This window comes from Furipterus horrens, unplaced genomic scaffold (assembly GCF_987537825.1).
Source record: "Furipterus horrens unplaced genomic scaffold, mFurHor1.1.pri manual_scaffold_9, whole genome shotgun sequence".
NCBI lineage: Eukaryota > Metazoa > Chordata > Mammalia > Chiroptera > Furipteridae > Furipterus > Furipterus horrens.
The window spans coordinates 30,565,791-30,587,850 of NW_028327179.1; the positions used below are offsets into that span (position 1 = coordinate 30,565,791).

General features: G+C 36.5%; 1 protein-coding gene across 1 annotated transcript in view; it reads right to left on the minus strand.

Annotated features, from left to right (window-relative positions):
• PPP1R9A (protein phosphatase 1 regulatory subunit 9A) overlaps positions 1 to 22,060 on the minus strand; it is a 266,168-nt gene that overhangs the window by 53,795 nt on the left and 190,313 nt on the right. Inside the window, exons 7-8 of the mRNA XM_090287220.1 lie at positions 20,941 to 21,006; positions 4,060 to 4,215 (exon numbers count right to left, since the gene is read on the minus strand). Coding sequence (XP_090143346.1) covers positions 4,060 to 4,215; positions 20,941 to 21,006 — 222 coding nt within the window. The remainder of the gene's footprint in view (positions 1 to 4,059; positions 4,216 to 20,940; positions 21,007 to 22,060) is intronic.

Consider the following 22,060-nt stretch of genomic DNA (forward strand, 5'->3'; position numbering starts at 1 on the left):
ATGAAGCAAAAAGGGGACAGTGTTGAATTTTTCCTATAAAATAAAATAGAATTTGGAGTAAAATAGATCATAAGTTACAAGAGAAGTATTATAATAAATCAAGAAGTTGTAATGATCCTGGATGTATATGAAGATAACAGCAAAGATTTAAAATATATAAAACTATAATTGATAGAATTATAGGAAAGAAACTTGTAGCTTTTGACTTAACATGATTTTCAGAATTAGTTGATAAGATAAAATATAAGCTGTGCTATAGAAAAGTGTGTATTTGTATTGTTAATCTTTTTAAAAATAGTTTTTTATTGTATTTTTTCCATTACCATTTATCCCTCTTATACCCTTTTCCGTCTCTACCCCCGCCACAATCTCCACACTGTTGTCCATGTTCATTAAAATCTTACATAAATAAAAAACATATATAAATTTCATACCCAAACATAGAATATGAGTGCTTGTTGCATACATGAGAAATATTTAAACAAACTTTGTTTATGCATTAAGCTACAAAAGTAAAAAATTCTAAACAGCTATCATATGGAATATCTTTTCTGACCAGAGTGTAATAAAATTAGAACTCAATAACCAAAGGATAACAAAATAAGGCTCCATATGTCTAGAAAGTAAAATATGTCACTAAATAATTTTTGTTAAAGATGAGATCCCAAGAGAAAATAGATCTAAGTGACAATGACATTCTAAATGTAAAAACGTGTGACATGTAGCTAAAGCAATATTCAGAAAAAATATATAGCTTTAAATATACTTACAGAATGCAAGAGTTATCCAAAATAAATGTAGTAAACACGCTGATTAATACCAATAAAGAGGAAAGGATAAAAAATAAAGATACAGTATTGGTAGGAAATAAATAAGTATTTTTAATTTAAAAAGAAAAAATAGGAATGTAAAAAATAACATTGCAGACAAAATTCTAGAAAAAAACTAAAAAATGAAAATATTCAAATAAATAAAAGAAAAAGAGTAACTAATTATAGATATTAAAGATTTCAGTACCTTAAAATTATACTATAAAAATATAAGTTAATAAATATGAATGCTTAGGAAATATATGAGGAATGTATTCTTGAGAAATGCAAACAAATCAAAATTAGCTCAAAAAAAAACTTGAAAACTTGAATAAAGTAATAGCTATTATAAAAGGTATTTAAAATCTTCCTCCACAAAGGCACAGTTGGTTTTATAGCTGAGTAAGGACAACCTTTCAGGGAACAGTAATTTCTACCTTATGCAAGTCATTAAGTCTCTCTTATTAAAGTCACTTCTGAAAATAGAAAAATAATAAAAACTTGTTAACTTATATCAAAGCTAATATAACCTTTGTGGCAGCTTTTGATTAATCCACTCCAGATAAGATTTTCTGTTATGTACAGGTGGACGCTTATATTAACTAATAAGGGGGCTATAAAATTTTAGGGATCAGAAAAAAGACTTGAATTAATGAGTTATATTCCATAAGCTTGGATTATAAGAGTCAATATGATAAAAATGCCAGTTTTCTGCAAGTTAATTTACTAGTTTAATGTAATTACAGTAAAAATTACAAAGAAGTTTTTTCCAAGGGGATTATAAAGTGATTCATATGTTTTCTTATGTTGAAAAGTAATTTCAGAAGAGTTAGATAGATATGATTTATTCCATCAATGTTTAATACATATTCTAATAATATTTCAGCAAAGAATGACAAAATGGAACAGAATACGGAAGCCAAAAGCAGTACAGACTGTAAAAAATATAAAATTTTAAGCTAATAATGCTGGCCCTCCAATCAGAGGGAAATAGGTTTAAGCATTTAATAAAAGTGCTAGCGATCTTGTTAACTATTTGAAAAAAATTAAGGTGCTTTTCTTGCTGTATACAAAAAATTTCCAATATATGCTTAATAGCAATCATTTAGCAAATATTTAAGCTCTATTTGCCAAGGACTGTGCAAAGATTGAGGATACAATAGTGAGTAAAACAGAGGAGCTTAAAGTCTACTAGGAAGATACATAACAGGCCAAAAGTGGGACTAATTAAGATGCCATTCTAAAGTGCTTTACCCAAATAGTATGACATGTACTTTTGCTTGAAATAATGTAGTTAAGAGAACCCTCTGTAATATGAGACTTTGTAAAGATTCCAATACAACACAACTATCCATCTCCACCCTAGGTTTTGTGCATAACCTTATGGAAAATATCTGGGCTATCCAGTATTTGGACACATATGTTAATTACATAAAAAAGTTTAAAACTATGACATGGACACTGTAGAAGATGCTGTGTAAGAGTGCCACACAGCCAATACTCCGGCAATCTCCTGAATATGTTAATGTGACATATAAAACAAATGAAAATACATACATTGGAAGTGAAATGATGTGGTATTTGTTCTGAGGTGGGGACAAACCTTTAATTCTTAAAAACCAAAATTATAAAGAAAACTACAGATTTGGTTATTCAAGCTAAGAATAAATCAGCTCTGTTATACAGAATGGGTTCAGATCATGCAGCGGGCTACATCAAGGTCCACAACCATTTTCTGTAAAAGGTCATATGCCAAACAATTTAGGATTTGCAGACACGTGGTCTCTATATCACTGCTCAACTTTGCTGTTGTTGCATGAAAGCAGCCACAAACAATATATAAATGCATGTCCATGGCTGTGTTGGAATAAAACTTTATTTACAAAAAGGCAGTGGGTTAGATTTGGGTGATGGGTTATAGTTTGCTGATCTAGATCACGCAATTGTCTACTCAAGTTATACACTTCAAATAATACTTATGGAGCACTGAGTCCTTGGCTCAATTCAGAAAATGAAGGATATAACTTTCCATATACTATTTCTACATTTAGGCTTTAACTTCCATAAAAGAATATGGATCCTACTTCCAGTTCTGTTATCTACTAAAGAGTAGGGACCATACTCAGGTGATAACATGAAAAAGTTGTACTATAGGCTTTTGCCAGGGCATACTACCTTAACTTCACTGCCTCGAAGTTGGATTGAGAGTTACAGCATTCGAGGAAGATTTCTGAAAGAACAAGGTCCATCTACTCTTCTTGATAATCTTTATTCTTGGGCCAAATCAGAGCCACTGAGAAACGGGTATCCAGATTACACCTCTTTCTTCCACTCAACCATTTCCTGCAAAACGTTTTCTGCAGTGCTTTCTGGTGTGCAGTTAATCTAGAAAGCCTTTGTAAGAAATGTTCCTAAGGCATCACTGTAAGGAAATTCTGAGTTTGTGATCATTATATAACAGTGTATATTCATTGTACTGAAACATTCATATTTGATTTAGAACTAGGAAGAGTTCCCCCAAAGGATCCATTCTTGGTCTTTTCTGACAGCTCCCGCCTCGAGAGCAGTGACCTCTTCAGGTTTCAAGACTGCGTCTCCCAGCTGCCCTGCCTGGTTTGGATCAATGGGAGGCACCAGCAGGAACAGAGGAAGGTCTGGGTATACATCACCCAGGGCCCCAGGGTGTAGCTGTTAGCAGTGGCTGCATCTTATGCAGCTGCAGATGTTGAATGGACCTCCTTCAGAAAGCCATCTCTCTCTTTACCATTAAGGCAAAGGACGGTAACAGCTGCCTGTTGTTGCCAGGCCCTGTGCACGTCGCCATCTATTCACTCTGGTCAAAGGTCATTCACTCTTTTGGGACCTTGTCTCTTTTAGGAAAAGGGAAAGAAACTTTTTAGAAATCACTGCCTTAAAGGAAAGCTTATTAACAGGTCCCAAAATTTCCAAAAGACCTGGAAAAATATAACCTGAACTTATCGTGAAAACTGCACATTTAAGCCTCAGCTTGAAATTATGGAATAGACAAGTTGTAAGCTGTCACTGTGACAAGTAACAAACATTTAAATTAATGATGGTGGAGTGAGAGCCACTTAAACTTACCTTGAAATTCAATGTGATTCAAGACAATCCATTATTAAAAGGCTCTATTTTGAAAACTGGTTATTCTTACTACCTTTTTCAAACAAAAATATACACTTAATAATGAAATGGACAGGTATCAAAAACATTTTGCAGATCAGAAGCTTACCTCTTTGAACTTGTGACTGAGCTTGGCTGTGTCCAGGTCTGATGGGGAAAACATATCCTCATTCTCAGGCAGCTCAAAGACTTCAATGGCCATGTCACCGCCAGGGAGGACAGGTCCTACCTCATCCTCCTCTTCATCTGTGGCATATTCTCCTGTCTGAAAGGAAGCAGATTTCAGAAATCTAGCTGTCCTTACCCCAGATGGAGATGGGCTATTTGAAAATATGTTATAAAAGAGAAATAAAATGTCACCAAGTGGTAAAAGCGTAAGTAGGCTTTTAAGTCAAGCATGCCTAACGCAGCCAATGTTATAAACAAATGTTAGTTCAAACACTCAAAGGGACATGTCTATGCCACGTACAAGCACATTTCTAAAAATCTAATAGTGTCAGTAGTGTCTTTAGTATAGCAACAAAAGTTTTCAATCTAAGTATTTGATGGTTTTATTAAGTGAAAGTATGTTGCTAAGGGAAACAATTCCTTTAAATTCTCAGTGTGAATAAGTCACCCGATTCTAGAAGCAGGGAAGGAGGGGGAGTTCAAAAGATTCAGAGTGGGCAGGGACCTTCATTAACCTTACAAAAGTTTAGTAGACTCATTCACCTAAGCTTTGGAATTCATTCAGTCCTATTTCATTTATTTGTTTAACTATTGTGGTTAACTAGTGACCTAAAGGGTAATCCAAAGATTTCTAAATTAACATCCCACACAGGTGTATTGCTTTAGTGCAGAGCACTTTGATAAAGCTTAGTATTTTGTCAATGTAAAACATTCACATATTCTAGATTTCTAGTTTTTCTTGAGAAAGCCAACGACCTAGCAATACAGGCACATTGTGACATAATAATAATTGGCCCTATTTAGCAGTGGTTGTCCCTTTTGGATGGAACACCACAACTTCTGTAACTACATCATTCTATGCTGTTAGCTTCCCTCCTGCATGATTCCCACGGTCCCCTGAAGGTATCTGAGTTCATAACCCCTGGGATAAATATTCCTCCTGACCACTAACCTCCTTAACATTATTAGAAGGTAGCTCTGCTCTGCAGTGTCAGGCTATGGGATGCTAATTCAAAGTAACTGTTTGAAATCTATACCTTATGCTAAAACAGAGACTACTGATTCACAGGGTTGAAAAAGCAAAGTTCATTTAATTCATCTTTGTTCCTTCAGGTAGTTATATCTAATATGTAAAACAGATAGGAATTCATATTGCCTTAAAAAAAACTTTCATAAACAGTATACTGAATGATCTATTTCTCTGATTAAATAGGCTTAGTATCTGATTGCTTCTTTTCTTTTAGTCCTGTACTGTTCTTACTAAGGCTGAAACTTACTAACTTCTTTTGCTATGTTTGCATATGAAGGAAATATGGTCATTAACCTCATTGTAATAGTCCCTCATGTCTGGAAGACCATTATTAAATTGCCATTCTGACTTTTCCTTTTCAAGTAAAACAATTCTAGTTTTCTCATAGTTCTCCTCTGTGATTCTGTATTCTGATTTTCCATAAGTTTTCCACATTTTTCTTAAATTATAGGGCCCAGAAGTAGACACAATTTCTATGAAGGAATCTGAGGACCATCAACCATGATAAACAAACTGCCTTGGCATCCTTCACTCTCTTCTTCCCAGACGGAGGTTATTATCATGAAGACCTTGACTCTTATGGCATTTGTGTGTAATAGTACCTGAAAGTCTAGGACCCTTTAGAAATCAGTTTGAAAATTTTCAAAGCTATAAAAATACCATTCCAAGTGTCCTTTGCACTGGCCAGGGAACGTAGCTAAAGAGTGGGGACTGGTTGGTTCCAGATAGCTTTCATTTGTTGGTATGATTAGATCCTACAAATCTTAAAAGAACTCTAATTCCAGATTTGATGTGTTTTTTTTGTGATATTCTGTAAATTAATTCATCTCCTATTTATACATACAATGAGGTCTATCTGGAAAAAGTCCTGCATTGTTAATATAAGGAAAATGGTTTGTGCAACATTGATATAATCAGGCAACCAAGGAGAGTGGACTGGAATGCATATGCATGGACAATGATGACTCCACTGTACTAGTCAGTGGGGGCCATAGATGTCACTGAGTGAACATGTGTACTCTGGCCATCACATTCAAAATGACTCAGTGAGTAAAACAATGAACCTATATCAAATTCTACATGAAGCTTGAACATTCCTCTGAGGAAACTGTTCAGATGATTCAGAAGGCGGCAGCTATGGGCAACTGGTGATTGGCAGCTTCATCACAACTACAGGTTGGCTCGTGCATCATGTCTCATGCAGATTTTTGATGAAACATCAAATTACCTAGGGGACTCAGCCCCCCTACAGCTCAGATTTGGTGCCCTGTGACTTCTGGCTTTTCCTGAAATTAAAATCACCTTTGAAAGGGAAGAGATTTCAACCTGTCAATGAGATTCCGGAAAATACGATGGGGCAGCTGATGGCAACTGAGAGAACTGTGTGAGGTTCCAAGGAGCCTACTTTGAAGGGGACTGAAACGTCACTGTCCTATGTGCAATGTTTCTTTTGTCTTGTACCTTCTTCAATAGATGTGTCTATTTTTCATATTACATGGCTGGATACCTTCTGGACAGACCTTGTATATTTAGAACCAATAGGTACTTTGTAAATCCAGGTGGTATTAATCAATAGGAATGTAGCAAGGCTGGTACATACAGAATCTCAAGATATCTTGCTGAAAGTTTTTCTTTCTTTTTGTTCATTTATTTTATTTTATTGTTGTCCAATTATAGTTGTCCCAATTTTCCCCTGTGGTGCACTCCTCCCCTACACCCCCTGACTCCCACAGTCAATCACCACCAACTTGTCCATGCCCATGGGTCCTTTATACTTGTTCCTTGACTAGAACCTTCCTCTTCTTTTCCCTGTTACCTGCCTTTCCTTTCCCCTCTGCTTGATGTCAGTTTGTTTCCATGTCTCTGGTTCTGTTTTGCTCATTTGTTTGTTTTGTTCATTAGGTTCCACTTATATGTGAGATCATATGGTATTTGTCTTTTGCCACCCAGCTATTTCACTTAGAATAATATTACCCAATGCTTGTTTTTAACCCTATAATTACATCTAGCACCACAGCCACATTTATATTATAAAGGCCTAAACAGGTGTATAAAATTTATTTCTATATCAGTACTATCAGGAAAATGTACTGGGAAGTCATTTGTTAAGAAGGGAGTATTTTGTCTCATTTATTTTTCAATTCTCCTTATACTGAATAACAGCATTAGCATATACACAAGATATGCAAGTCTTACCTCTAAGTATAGCTCTGGCTTTGTCATCCAATTTAGTTATCAAAATAATCTTAATAAATCCAAGTTATTAAGAAGGTTTCCTCTTGATTTTTATTTTTTGACTTCGCCAGTTTCCTTTCCATCTCAATATGCAAGTAACCTGCAATTTTGCTAAAATTCTTTTTATTTTTCATTTAATCTTTTTCCCTCCTAATGTTTCTCTTTCTTATTAGTCTTAAAAATATGCCGGGGGCAAAATATGTCCTTTACTACCTTGATTATATTAATTACTTATTAGAGGCTCTGGGTAAGGTGCTGAAAAGCTTATGTTGCCAGTCTCTTTTGCTGATCATTTACCATTCCCACCCTGAATAAGGATGCATTTACTACAGAACCTCATAAACATCTAGGAGTTAAAAGGTTACATTTATTAGACTAAGAATGTGTTCTTCTGATTGTTTTATCTTTATTGAAAATGGACATTCCTTTGACAGTTAATCTGCAAGTAAACTAAATTACATGGAAAGATACATTAGCAGAATAGCATAAACCACAAAGCTAGATTGGGCTAAATCTGGGATTTACAGAGGTTGGTGGACAACAATGTACAAAAAAGCAGTTGCTACAACAAAATATTTACAAAAGTATCTAGTTTTTTATCTTTATTTCTAGCTAGATTCAACATCTTTCAAGTAAACAGACACTCTTGAAAGTTGTTTGTCCCAACCTGCAAACCCACTTGAAATGAGGCAAGAATAATTATTTACATAAGAATTGACAGAGATAGTAAATGTTCCTTTTTCATCTCCTTGCCTACTTTCTTGATTACTATCTTACACAAGGTCTGTTCAGAGATATCCAGCCATGTAATATGAAAAATAGACACACCTATTAAAGAAGACACAAAATACAAGAAACATTGTACACAGGACAATGACCCCCCAGTCCCCTTCAAAGTAGGCAGCTTGGGACCACACATAGTTCTCCCATTTACCATCAGCTGCCCTGTCATATTTTCCTGAATCTCGTTGACAGGGTGAAATCTCTTCCCTTTCAAAGGTGATTTTAGTTATAGGAAAAGCCAGAATTCGCAGGGCACCAAATCTGGGCTGTAAGGGTGCTGAGTCACCTGGGTAATTTAATGTTTCACCAAAAACTCTGCACAAGATGTGATGCATGAGCAGGTGCATTGTTGTGATGAAGCTGCCAGTCACCAGTTGCCCATAGCTGCCACCTTCTGAATCATGTGAATAGTTTCCTCAGAGGAATGTTCAAGCTTCACGTAAAATTTGATGCAAGTTCATTGCTCTACTCACTCAGTCATTTTGAATGTGATGACCACACAGTACACATGCTCACTCAATGGCATCTGCGGCCCCCACTGATCAGTACAGTGAAGCTGTCATTGTTCACTCACTTTCCGGTTTGCCGCACAAACCGTTCTTATTATTTTAACAATGGTTGGACTTTTTCCAGATAGACTTCATACTTTTTAATAGCTCCCCCCAAAGGGGGCAAAATATGAGTAACCATTATTTTATAACTTACTCTGTGCCCAACACTGCACATTTCTTAAAAACTATATTACTATGCCATCTTACTTTGATGAAACTGAAACTAGGAAACTTTACCCAAGATCAGACTATTAGTTATGTTCTTGAAGCTACATCTGACATATTCCAAAGTCTGTGCTGTTTTTTCCTATGACATGCTGTCTGCAGTATACATGAACTAAAGCTTCACAGGGAAAACACACACACACACACACACACACAAAAAAAAAAAAAAAAACAACCAGAAATACATTCCTTTTATTTCTCCCCAACCAGAACCCTAGTGCATAATCCTGTTGTGCTGAGATTCCCCCTTCCACATCTTTGAACATTATCATTCCATTCACTTTGAAGATTAAGTGTCTCTAGTGAGCTCCAAAGTTCTTATCCTCTTTTTTTCTCTGATAATATCTTCTTCAAAATAGTTGGCTTATGGGGCAGCTGACTAATGTTTGATGTACTCTCTCTTTTATAAAAAAAATTTTTTTTAATGTGTTTATTGATTTTAGAGAGAGGGGACAGAGAGAGAGAGTGAAACATTAATTGGTTGCCTTGCATATGTGCTCCGACCAGGAATTGAATCCACAGCCTTCTGGTGCGTGGGACAATGCTCCAACCAACCGAGCCACCGGGCCAGGGCTCATGCATTCTTTCCTACATAAACCAGAACCATAGTGTACAATCTACAGAATTGCTGCAGTGTCTTAAAAAAGATGAAAGAGATATTTGAAAGGTAAATGAATGTGAAATTCTACTAGATGCTTGTGGTTTATATCATTTCCTTCTCATATCTAATTTTCTTGAGCTACCAGTCAATACTAAATCTCCCCTAAGCACTTTATCTCATTTTCACAGACATAACTTTCTTTATAATCATATTAGATCACAGCACTTAATATTCTATTAAAATACATGATTACAATAATCAGTGCAGATGTTCTGTCTCTTAGTAAACGTGTAACTTTTGACTAGTGGGAGCAGATGTGTGTCGACATACTAGAGCCTTGAACATCCAGGAGAGCTGTAGATCTCAGCCTGGGTTGTACAGAAGGAGCAGATATATCTGTTACATTGGTGAGTTGGTGAAGTAGAGACCAATGAAAGAATCTTGGTTTTGAAGTCACCTGGGCCTATGTTCAAATCCTAGCCCTGTGCCAACAAGTTTGTCATGACATTAAATTAGATGGCACCTGTGAAGTGTTTAATACAAACTCTGCCATGTGGTAGGTGCTCAAAATAAGCAATTGCTGCTCTTGTTGCTGGCTGTACTAATGCTATAACAGCAACATGCTAAAGCTTCTCCAAATCTATCTTATCACCACACATTTGCTAATAAGATCTGGTCTCACAAATATAATGCCCTAAATGACCTCGCCACTTGAATCTTTTATAAGAAAATCGGTCATTTCTGAAATAAAATCCCTCCATTCCTTAAACTTAGTCCTTTTCTCACATCCCCAGTTTGGGAGTAGGCATCAGCTTCTAGCCCAGACCAGGAAAGCTCCCAGGCCTCTGTTCTCTTCTCATAACTGGATCCTCTCCTACCCCAGTGACCAGAAATCAGTACCCATCTACCTAGCACCTCCTAGGAAGCTGCAGCCTTAAAACTCTTCTGTTCCACCCCTTTATGTTTCCACTACATGCCTTCTATCGCGTATAAAACGTGGCTGTTTATATCTGCCTTCTCCCATAACCTTCCTTCAAGTGCAAGTTTGTGAGAGAGCCAAGGTAGGATTTGCTCCCACGATTCCAGTGTGGCTAGCACACTGCTTGGCGTATCATAGGCACTGAAGACGTGCTTGCTAAATAAGTTAATACTGTCTTAGCTACATCTGCATAGCAGAGCAGAACCTAATTTTCCTGTTATTTCTCAGCTTTCAAGTAAGAACTATAGTGAAGCACAGCTGTAGTTGGGGCCTACATGATCCTTTGGGGGATTTTCTCTTATTGTTAGCCTCAACCATTAGCAGTCAGTTTTGCTGTAGCAATGTTTGCTCTGGTATATTCAGGGAAACTAAATGGTGCTAATCATAAAAATAGCCTTAATTATGTAGTTTGTGTTGGAATTTGTTTATTGGATTTGAGTTTGGTTATGTATATTTTCAGACTCAGTTCTGTGAGTGAATACAAGAGAATTGCTTCTATCTGGAGAAGAAAAGACCTCAAACTAACACTTTAATGTTTGAAATTCCTAAATCTGTGCCAACCATCCAGATGGCTTTCAGCAAAGTATCCCCTTCTCTGCAAAGGCCTCTCTTTTTATTTGCTGTCAGTTGACTTCTCTGTGTTCTAGTTTTGTAATGTTAGGCCACTTAGTTTCTTTTAACATCATTTGCTCATCTGTCAAGTGGGAATAACAGCACCTTCTTCATAAGTTTGGTGGGAGCATTTCCAGTAGTGATATATTCAAAGTACTCATCACAGTGCCTAGAATATGCTACCTGAGTAGATGGCTGCATGATTCTGGTTATTTCCCCCATCCCTGGTTTCTCCAATATGGTGCCACAAAGCAGTACCACAAGAAAAGAGGGTGGGCATTGGGGTTGGAGAGACAGGGGCCACAAAAGAGAAAAAACAATGTCTTGCTTGCATGCTAGTGGGCAAGTCCTTTGGCTTGTATCTGTTGTGCGCTCCTCTTCTATAAAATGGTACAGAAAACACCAGTCTCATGGGCATATTGCTAAGATCCAAAGAAGTAAAATACGTAAGACATCCCACATGATTCCTGGCCCATTTCTCATCTTAGTTATCAAGTCAATCAAATTTTTCTGGTCAATCTTTGTTCTCAGAATGTTTTCTGATATTTCACTCTGTTCTTACTGTCTAGTCCCAAAATCAAGAAAAATCTAAAAATCTGTATCTAGGTTACTAAGATGGCCTTCTGTGTTCCCTGTTTGTAGGTGCTCAGCTCTCCAGGTCACTGGTAATACTGCTGACAAATTATTCCTCCTAAAATGTCTGACCAGATAGTTAAGATTTGCCTATAAACTCAAACTCATCTTTCCCTTCTTAAAATTTTCTAGCTGTTGTGGTAGACCATTCATAAAGTAGCATTGATTTTATAATAATTTAAAGACTTCTTTAGTAACCCCCTTCCTTTGAGAAAATGTACTCCTCAAAGGGACCCTCCTTCCTGGTAATCATGCTCTTGTAAAGTCCCTTCCCCTTGAATGTGAACTGCCACTTCTGAGATTACTTCACAAAAAGACTGGGACTTGCATCTCTTTTGTCCTCTTGCTCTTAAGAAACAAGTGGCCATGTTGCGTGCAGCCCGATGGAAAGGTTCATGTCAAAAGGAACAATGTTTCTGGCCAACAGCCAGCAAGGGCCTGAAACCTGCCAACAGTTCACATGAGGGAGCTTGGAAGTGGATCTCCTGTGTTCTGCCAACAGCTGTGAGTGAACTTGGAAGCAGATCTTCCCCCAGTTGAGCATTTAGATGACTGCAGCTCTGGCTGACACCTTATTTACAGCCTCAGGAGGAATCCTGAGTCAGAGGCATCCCATTAAACTGACACACAGATACTGTAATGTATAAATATTAAGTTGCTAGGTTTTGGTAGAAAGTTGTTATACAGAAATAGAAAGGGGATATAATACAGAAAAAATGGTAAAGTGACTTTGGAAACAGGCAATGAAGGAAGGCTGGGAGGATTTTGAAGGTACGTTAAAGCAAGCCTGAATTGCCTTGAACCAACTGTAGGTGGAAATTTGGAAGGGGATCCTTCATGTAGTGGCAGAAAGCTTAGCAACGTTCTCACCTTCTGTAAGAAAGTGGGAAATGTCTCTTGTGAAATGAGTGATTCTAAAATTAAGAAATGGACTCCAAACAAAGTTCAAACCCAAGGCACCTCCCAGAGAACATGGTCTAAAAATGAAGCAGAAGGTGTAAGCACAGTCTTTTGTTAAGAATTCCGAGCTTAGGAAACCCAAATTTTTTATAATGGGTGGTATGGAAGTCTGTCACCTGCCCTAAAGAGAGACACTAGATAAACGTCACTGAAAAGAGAACTTGGAACAACAGCCATCAGTGTCTCTACTCATAGGACATGCAGAGAGGTGACAGACCCATGAGGGATTGTCTCCAAACAATATCCACTCTCATTTCTGCACCATCTTGGCTTCTGGTGAATGTCCCATGAGTATGATATTCCCTTGGCTACATTCATCAATGTGACCAACAGTGGCTAGGACCAAATCCATTCTGTCTGTCTCACTACATATAATTAGGAGTTCTATTAAAAGATCTCTAAGCAGCTGAATGAGTCTAACCTGTAGTATTTAGATCAACATATTCCCTAAGGTTTCTACACCCTACTGGCTAAACAAATACCATAAACCATCAGGCTCTACCTTAGAAACCCATGTGGCTTTCTCCTTTGTTTCTTCATTGACCTTTTTCCGCTTTCCTAAGGTATTAATTCAGATATAGCAGGATGTATCAGTGATGGTACAGAGTTGGGGGGGCACAGGAAGAAAATTTAGGGTTCAGAGCAATTCTATCATCTCTAATAACCTTGACCAGCTGGTTGAGGTGGTCTGAATGCTTTTGAGGATGGAGGTGGTGTCATGATCACATCACCTCAAGTCATTCAAATTTTGTACCACTTTGTCTAATTAAATGAGTTTGATCCTAAGAACAACTGTCTGCAGGATACATATCAGCTAACTCTCAGGAAAGCAACCCACAGTAACCAAGAATAGCCTCCTTTTGGGGGGATTTCTGGATCATCTGAGTGGTACATGGACTGAAGATGGTGTTTTTTTCAATACACAAAAGCCTCTTAAGACCACCCCAAAGGTGCAGCTACATGAATAGCCCATGGAATTTGATCAATTGCCACAATTTGTTTTCACAGTTTGTCAATCTATAATTTTCCAAGGGACCAAACAGGTCATTGACAACACCTCGTGAGTTTGCAAAAATATAACAAGGTTCATCAAGGGAAGTAATGGCCAGAACTCTAAGGATGGTCTTGAGTTCTGCGACTGATTGAGCAAAGTGATCAAGTCCATTGTGAGGTGTGTGTAGCTGGTGTTGAGGTTGGGAAACAGCAGATGGCATTAGACAGCTTAGCTGAGCCATCAGTGAAGCAAGCCCAGGTATTTAAGAAAACCTCTATGAATTGAAGGCCTCACTGAACTAGAGGCCTTGTTTCTGGAGGTGGATAAAGTTTCCCTAAAATGGAAAGCTGGACTTGTTCATGGAAATCTAAGATGCTGTCGGGCCAGGGTGGCAGCTTTCTTAAATCTATCCCTTCTATTTGATAAGCAAGGTTTGTTGGGCCCTTCCAACCTTACTGGTCAGTGAGTTGACCCATCTCAAACTGAGAACATTTAAGTGAGAGAGCCACAAGGCCCTCATAGATCGGGCATTCAGTTTCAGTTTCTATAAGGGCTTGGTAGAAGATTAATTGCTTTCCTCCACCCCCATGTGAGTTTTGTTTCTGTTTTTGTTGTTTTTGCTGCATCATGCATGTAGTGTTGTTGTATTGAGAAATGGTCCGAGTGTTCTGCCAGCCATTAAGTACTTAAGTAAGGTGCGATTTCCCCTTATCTTCTCTATATTGCTTCTGGACCACCTGGGAGAAAACAGGGAGAGTGTTCTATATGTTCTACTATTACTGCTTTACATGTGACAATCCCTGAATGGAAGATCTCCATTGGCACTAATGGGACAAAGATGTACAGCCATATAACACATCAATTCCATTACACACCTAACAGTAAGAACCATAACAGCATTACCTTGCATTTGCCCAAAGAGTCATACCTACAAGGCCGTTTTAGCTTCCCTTCCCACTGTGAATGCTGCCCAAACCACATTAGTTGAATTTGGGTCTTTTCTCACTGTGGAACTGGGTGAGATGTGATCTGTGATCCAGTATTCACAGAATCATAAAATTTCGGTGCCTCTCCTCCCAAAGTTCCCCAGCATACTCAAGGGATTCATATAGCATTTGGTCTCTCTGAAGGACAAAAAGATCCCAACCTTACCCCTAGTCATCTTTCTCCTTAAGGCCAGAGCAGAAGGAGGAGGCATCAAGGGGCATGGAAGCAGAGAGCAGCTCTGTGCCAGTCATATCCAATATCGAGCCAGGCAGTGATTACTCAGGTTTTAACTAAACTTCCAATGTCTGCCTAAAGCACTGTGTAAGGTGAGTCATCCTCACTAACACAACCTATTTAGATTTGGGGAGCCTGACTCAGAAGCCATAGTCTTGACTCCCACAGCAGGGACTCTGTTATGGAGTATATCAATCTGGAGTTCAGCGATAAATCTGGTTTGAACATAAGGGAGGGTGAGGTTTCCCCAGGTGGTGAGGCTAACTGTAAGAATTGGAAACTCGTTCTTATTCTCCAGAGGGTTACTTTCACCAATGTTATAGATCAGTTAGGGCCCAAATACTCAGCAGTGTTTTCCCACATGAGTTTGTCTATCTCAAGGAAATCTCCTTGGCAAGACCAATATACCCTTAGAGCATCCAAGACCTACTACGAAAGGCTTTGAGATCATTTACTGTCTAAGTGAATCTAAAGTTGGCATGATAAACTGCAGGAGGCACTGAGGTAATAAAAGGCAGCCCAACTGTCGCCATTTCTCCTTACCCAGTGTTATGTGCCTTGCCCCATTATCTCTCCAGAAAAACAGCCAAAGTTCTAAGGGATTCCTAGGCCTATGGCCATGGCAATTGCAAATTCCTTCCTTTCATCCTCAGTGTGGGTGTGTTTCTCTGTAAGTGTCTGAACAAGGTCAGGTCCTTCCTCTAACCCTGAATGGTTCTTCATACTAGTTGATATAGTCTATCATGATTTTTATGCTGGTACCACAAGCCACAATTTCCAAAGAGTGATGAGAAGAGGGCCAGATGATGCCTACATACATAGACATGACAGGAGAGGACCCCAGAGCTTGGGTAAACTGCATCTTTTATAATAGACAGTAAGTATTACTGCTCTTGCTCCAAAGGGAAAGACTATCTGAAGGCTGTGTTCATACACAAACACTTAAAGATAGTCCAGCTCAAAGGGCATTTCTGAATGCCCCAGAAAGGAAGAGCCCAGTAGAGAACTGTTCCCCAATTATTATTTAATAAAAAAAGAGTCTAAAAATTCAGCTGATTTTGAAAATTTCTACAATATTGTTCAATTTACCTTTTCAAAGACTTTCTGAACACTCTGCCTTTTCTATATACTCTGCAGATAAACTTGTCTTTTTATTTTTTGAATACTCGCAACATTGAGCTGGTTTCTCAGTTACAGAAAACAAATAAGTTTAAACAACAAAAAATTTATTGCAATCAAATTTGAAACCACAAATCTCAAATTCATGCTTTTACTTTGTATGTCCTTAGTTATGATGATTCCTTTACACTATGGTTATGTGCCTTTTCACAGTTTGCCTTGAAAATGACTTAAATTCTTTACCATATATGTTTATTGTTTCCACAGCAAAATAGCAAGCTTCATGGGAGTATTAACTGTATTTTTCCATGACTCAATAGTCCCAATTCAATTCCTCTTAATAAATGTTATCCATTTGCTAAGACATAAATGCCATTGTCTTTAAGTCCCTGATAAATATATTCTGTATGAGGAGGGAATCAGTGATCCCTATTTTTTCCACTGAGATCCAGAACTGAACAGTCAACAAACCAAAGCAGACCTCTGTAATTCAAATGTCACACTGCAATTTCAAGTTGGCAGCCTTCCTCGAGTTTCATTTTACTTGCCTAGGAAACAATGAAGCACTTATTCTGATGCCAACAAAACTGTGGGAAGAGACTAAGAGATTTGTATTTCCTTGAATTTTAACCTGCAGAAGAGGACAAGTACAGTGACCAAAGTGGTGGTGCATGTTATTATTATTTTAATGATTCTATAAATATACAACTATTTGAATCTTGGTAAATACAATGTGTTTATGTTAAAAACTAACTCATATGATTGCAAAAATGTTAACAAGTAATAAAATAGGACCAGAAGTTATAGATATAGAATGTATAGTAAACAATAAAGTAAAATCAACAAAAGCATCATTAATGGTACGTCTATGGATTATCTATCCATTAATAATAAATATAATCTCAATCTTACAATTTCCTCGGAGGGAAGACCATTCTACTCCTTTCCTCATTATGGTTATCTGGTGGTTCGTGGCAGCAATACCTTTTTGCAAAGTCTCTGCAATACCAGGAGTCAAAGGTCTTTACATTAGTCTTTCTGGCATCTTTAAATTGGACAACTGATGGTATCTAACCCCCCCACACACACACTCCCACAACCCTAGGCCCTCTATCGTGCATACTCTGTTTCAGTAGGTCAGAGGCTAGGGGAGAAATCTGTAATTTTAAAGAAGTACCATGAGATCCTCTCATTCAGACAAGTTTAGACACAGGGTCTTAAGTCATTTTTTACGTCCTTGATGAGCACAAACTATGTCACCTACGTTTCTTATCTGTACCACTGATAAATAGAAGCAACTGTACATGGCAGGTTTTAATTTTTTCATTAATATTGAGTTGATGCCGAGAATTTATGTAATATAAGAAAATATAATGATTAATGATAATATAACCACCACCAATGAACTAACAACATAGTTCAAAAACAGGAGTAGGACCACTACATTTTAATTATGGTTCTCTGTGTGTGTCTCCTTGAATCTATTCCTAACACTTGCCCTACAGAGTAATCCTGCTGAATTTTTATCACCCTTAATTTTCTCTAGTTTTATTATAACTAAAAAAATTATCATTTATTTTTATGTGATTGTAAACGTCACATAAATGAAATTATACTGTTTGCATTCTTCTGTGCCTTTGTGTTTTTAACGTACACTCCTGAGATTTCACCCATTGCTGTGGATTGCTGAGACAATTTCTGTATATTATATTACTGTATGATACACTACAATATATTTACTCCTTCTCTTGTTGATAATGATATCAGTTGCATCCAGTTTTTGTCTATTGGAAGAACATTATACATTTCTTATAGCTCATGGATATAAGAGCTTTACTAATGTGTTTAGTAAGAAATATAGTTGTTGAGTCAATTTACTAGAAAATGGCAAATTGTTTTTTAGAGTGGATGTGCCAATTTATATTTCTATGTGCAGAGAATAAGAGGTCTTTTTACTCTATATTCTCACCAAAACCTAAAATATATGATTTAAATCAATTCAGTAGGTTGAAATATTTCATTTTGGTTTTTAATTTTCACATCCTCATTGATTATATGGTTGGACATCTTTTCATATGTTCTTTGGCCACTGAAGTTTTCCTTTCTTATGACATGACTGATTAAGCCAATAGCCTATACTAGTCTTTTCTTATTGGCTCGTAGAACTTTTTATATAATTCTCTATAATTCTCTTTCAGTTATTTATTTTGCAAATATTTTCTTCCAGCTTCTGGTTTGTCTTTTTGCTTTCATAAAGTTATTCTTTTAAGGAACAAGAGTTCTTAATTTTAACATAGTCAATTTTCTCAACACTTTCCTGTATGGTTTTTCCTTAAGTGTCTTGTATAAAAAATCATTTCTTAGATTAAGGTCATGAATACATATATTCTTCTACACCATCTCCTATATTTAGTGGTTTTACTTTATACATTTGAGTAGCCAATCCATCTGGAATAAACTTCAGGATACCAGTTGAGATGGGGGTTGCAATTTCACCATTTTTCCTTCATTGAGAAGCATAACATTTCTTAACTCTTCTTGAGTATTCTAGCTATGTCAAAAATCAAATATTCATATATGTGAGGGCCTGTTTCTGGGCCCCTTGACCAACACGGTCATTCTTTTGCTCCAGGGTCTAGATTTATACAGTGTAATAATAAATATCTCTTTTTTAAGGCATGTGAAATGTTATGGTTATTTCGGATGCACTGTTCTTTCATATATATTTTTGTAATAGCTTACCAAATCCTATTTAAAAATCGTTAGAATTATTTTTGCTGGAATTACATCAAAGGTATAAATCAACTGTGAGAAAATTGACTTAATTAAGCTATTGAGTCTTTTAATCTACAAAAAAAGGGTTCTTTGTAATTTTATATAAACTTAAATATATATATATATATATATCAATAAAATTTATTTTTCTCCATGAAGATCTTGCCTATTAGGTAAGGGCTTGCTTTTTAACACCGTAACTTATAAATTACATTTTCCCTGTGAGACACACCGAGATAGATATTATGTTTTATTAATTATATTTCCAGCAATCTTGCTAAAATATTATATTATTTATAATAATTAATCTAGGCATGTTGGAGGTTTTCTAAACAGACAATTACATCACTAGTGAATAACAAGTTTCATTTTTCCTTTCCAATCTATTTCTTATATTTCTCCTTCTTGCCTTCCAATATGATGTTAAAGGTAAGAAATGACACTTTCAAATGTTAAACCATACGTACATTATTGATTAATCTCAACTAAGCCATGACCTCTTTTATATGTTATTGGATATGATTTGCTAATATTTTGTTGAGGATTTTTTTTTTTTTTGCATTATTTTTATGACTAGGATGAAACTGCAAGACTACTTTTTCATCATTACTTGGTTTTGATACCAAGGTTGTACCTCTGTCACTACCTTAAACATTTCACACTCTCAAAGTTTCATTGGTATCAGAGTTGTACTACTTTCATTTTTTTGTCTTCTGGAAATAGTTATATGTGGCTGGAGATATTTGTTCCAGTTTGATATAAGTAATAATACAACTGGTCTTTCTTTTCTTCTTTCTTTTTCCCTTCATTTCTCCTTTCCTCCCTCTCCCTCTCTTTCTCCTGCTGATTGATACTATGGTGATATATAGCCCTTTGAATTTTGTACTTTGACATTATAATCTCTTATTTCTTGAAACTTTAACTTTCAGGCTTTGGCTGGGGGTGAAATCCCTCAAGGAAGGATATGCTTCTCTCTCTCTCTTTCTCTCTCTCTCTCTCTCTCTCTCTCTCTCTCTCTCTCTCTCTCTCTCTCTCCTAAAAGGTAGCATAAATTCAGGTTCCTGTGACCACAATTTCTCAGAAGAAATTTTTCTTCTCTTCCACTCAGCACCGAGGTTTGACATTGGCAAATTCCCTCACAGTCCCTGAGGTGGAAAATCAAGCTTATTTTCATCTTACAGAGCAGTGGAGTGCCTAGGGCTCTAGCTTTAGGCTGAACATCTCCAATTACCATATTTTTCATTCCATAGGATAAATTTTTCCCCTCAAAAGTGGGGGGAAATGTCTGTGCATCTTATGGAGCAAATACTGCATCACAGACCGTGATGTGTATTACCTGACCTGTCAGTGAAGGATAAAACTGTTGTACAGTCATTCAAAAAATGTGCCACTAGCAATGCCTTAGATGGAACTGAAGATAGTATCATATATGAAGATAGTGAAGAAAGTGATATCAGTGATTGTGAGCAATGAGCTTCATAAATTCTGACACTAGCCATGATGAGTTCTTAGGGTTCCCAGAAAACTAGAAGAGTACTTGAACCTTAAAGTCTCTCCTAATTTGTTAATGACAGTGATGATGATTCTTAATACTGCTGTTGACTGCTATTTACTTTACATGGTTGAAATATTATTGTTATATTTTATTAAATATTTTAGAACACCATTTGGTTCGGATTTTTTTTTCTTGTTTTCCTCCTCCAAACCTAGGTGCGTCTTATGGTCAGGTGCATCTAATAGTGCGAAAAGTATGGTATATATCCCATTTTGGATGAGCCTTGAGTAGACAAAGGTCTACTTGTCTCTTGTTTCCCTTTAATGTGAATTACAAACTATTTAAAGTGTTAGGGGTTAAAAACATCCATGGTTAAATACTAGGAAGCGAGTCCAAATTGCAGAGCCTGCACCTAAAATATTTAGAATAACCTTCAGAATTAAATATTATTTTTCAAACAGTAATCTTCAAACCATCATTCAACATTCAAAACACACAGGTCTAGAGGAGTTCTTCTGAGCATATGCTAGTTAATAAGACATAGAATATTTAATTTCACACGTGAAGCAGGAAGGTGCAGATAAGCATATTTCCCACCAGAACACAAACCTTAAGGAAATGGTTGTTACTGTTATTGCAGTTGCCAGACACGCCTTGCAATTCAGCCACAGTGTTCTAAAATGGTTGACAACAAAAATTAAAAAAGCTTTATCCCCACTAAAGAGAGCAGCCTAATGATAAAGAATTAAAAAACCAAAGAAAACAAAACAAAAACAAACACTGAAGTTCCAGTGCCTGCTACAACATACACTTTCGAGAAGTAAGAGAACGCCTTCACCTTGGTTTCTGAACATTATAAACACAGGATAAAGTCAATTCACATGATTAAAAGGCCATCCATAATAATTGCAATTTCTTGTTCACACAACACAAGCTGTTCCAACCAGGAATAGCAAACAGCACGAGTCAAATAGAATGTTATCCCTTTAATGCTTTTCACATAAAAATTCAATTCTTGTAAACCTTTTAACACTTATACAAGCCAGAGCTTCCATTATATTTCTGCCTCTGATTATTACATGTTTACACAAGCAATGAAAATGCATATCCATGTAGGTAGCTGCTCTAAACTGTATTCAATACTTTTAAGATTCTAAAAAAAATGACAAATATTGCCATTATATAGTTATAATGATACTAATTTCCAATAATGGAAACAAATTATAGAAAAATTAAGTTATGTTTAAAAAAAGGTGGCCTCTGTTTCTGGAGTGAGGATTAATATTGTTATGAACTACTGCCTAAAAAGGACTGAAATGCCAGCTATAATCTAAGACTTTAAAATATAATGAATAGTAATTTTAAAATGATACATAGAGAAGCAAAAGCAAAATAACCATGTAACTTTAAATGTGCATGTAAAATAGCTCATTTTCACATGAATGACCATATGTATCTTTTAATTTAAAAAAAGTGGTAGAGTACTGGCTTGTACTTCATTTCCAGTCTGAGCCCACAGTGTTTCACATTGGAAAATGCTCTCTGATAGAAGCACACAGAATATACATACAAAACCCACATCACACAAAACATACCAGAATTACATCATCCAATTACTCAAAGGTTAAAGATTGATTGTGTAGAGTATGATAGGAGATTTAATTTGTTATCGAAAATTAAAATCCAGTTGAAAAATTTACCATACCCCCAGAATTTCATGTGACAGTGC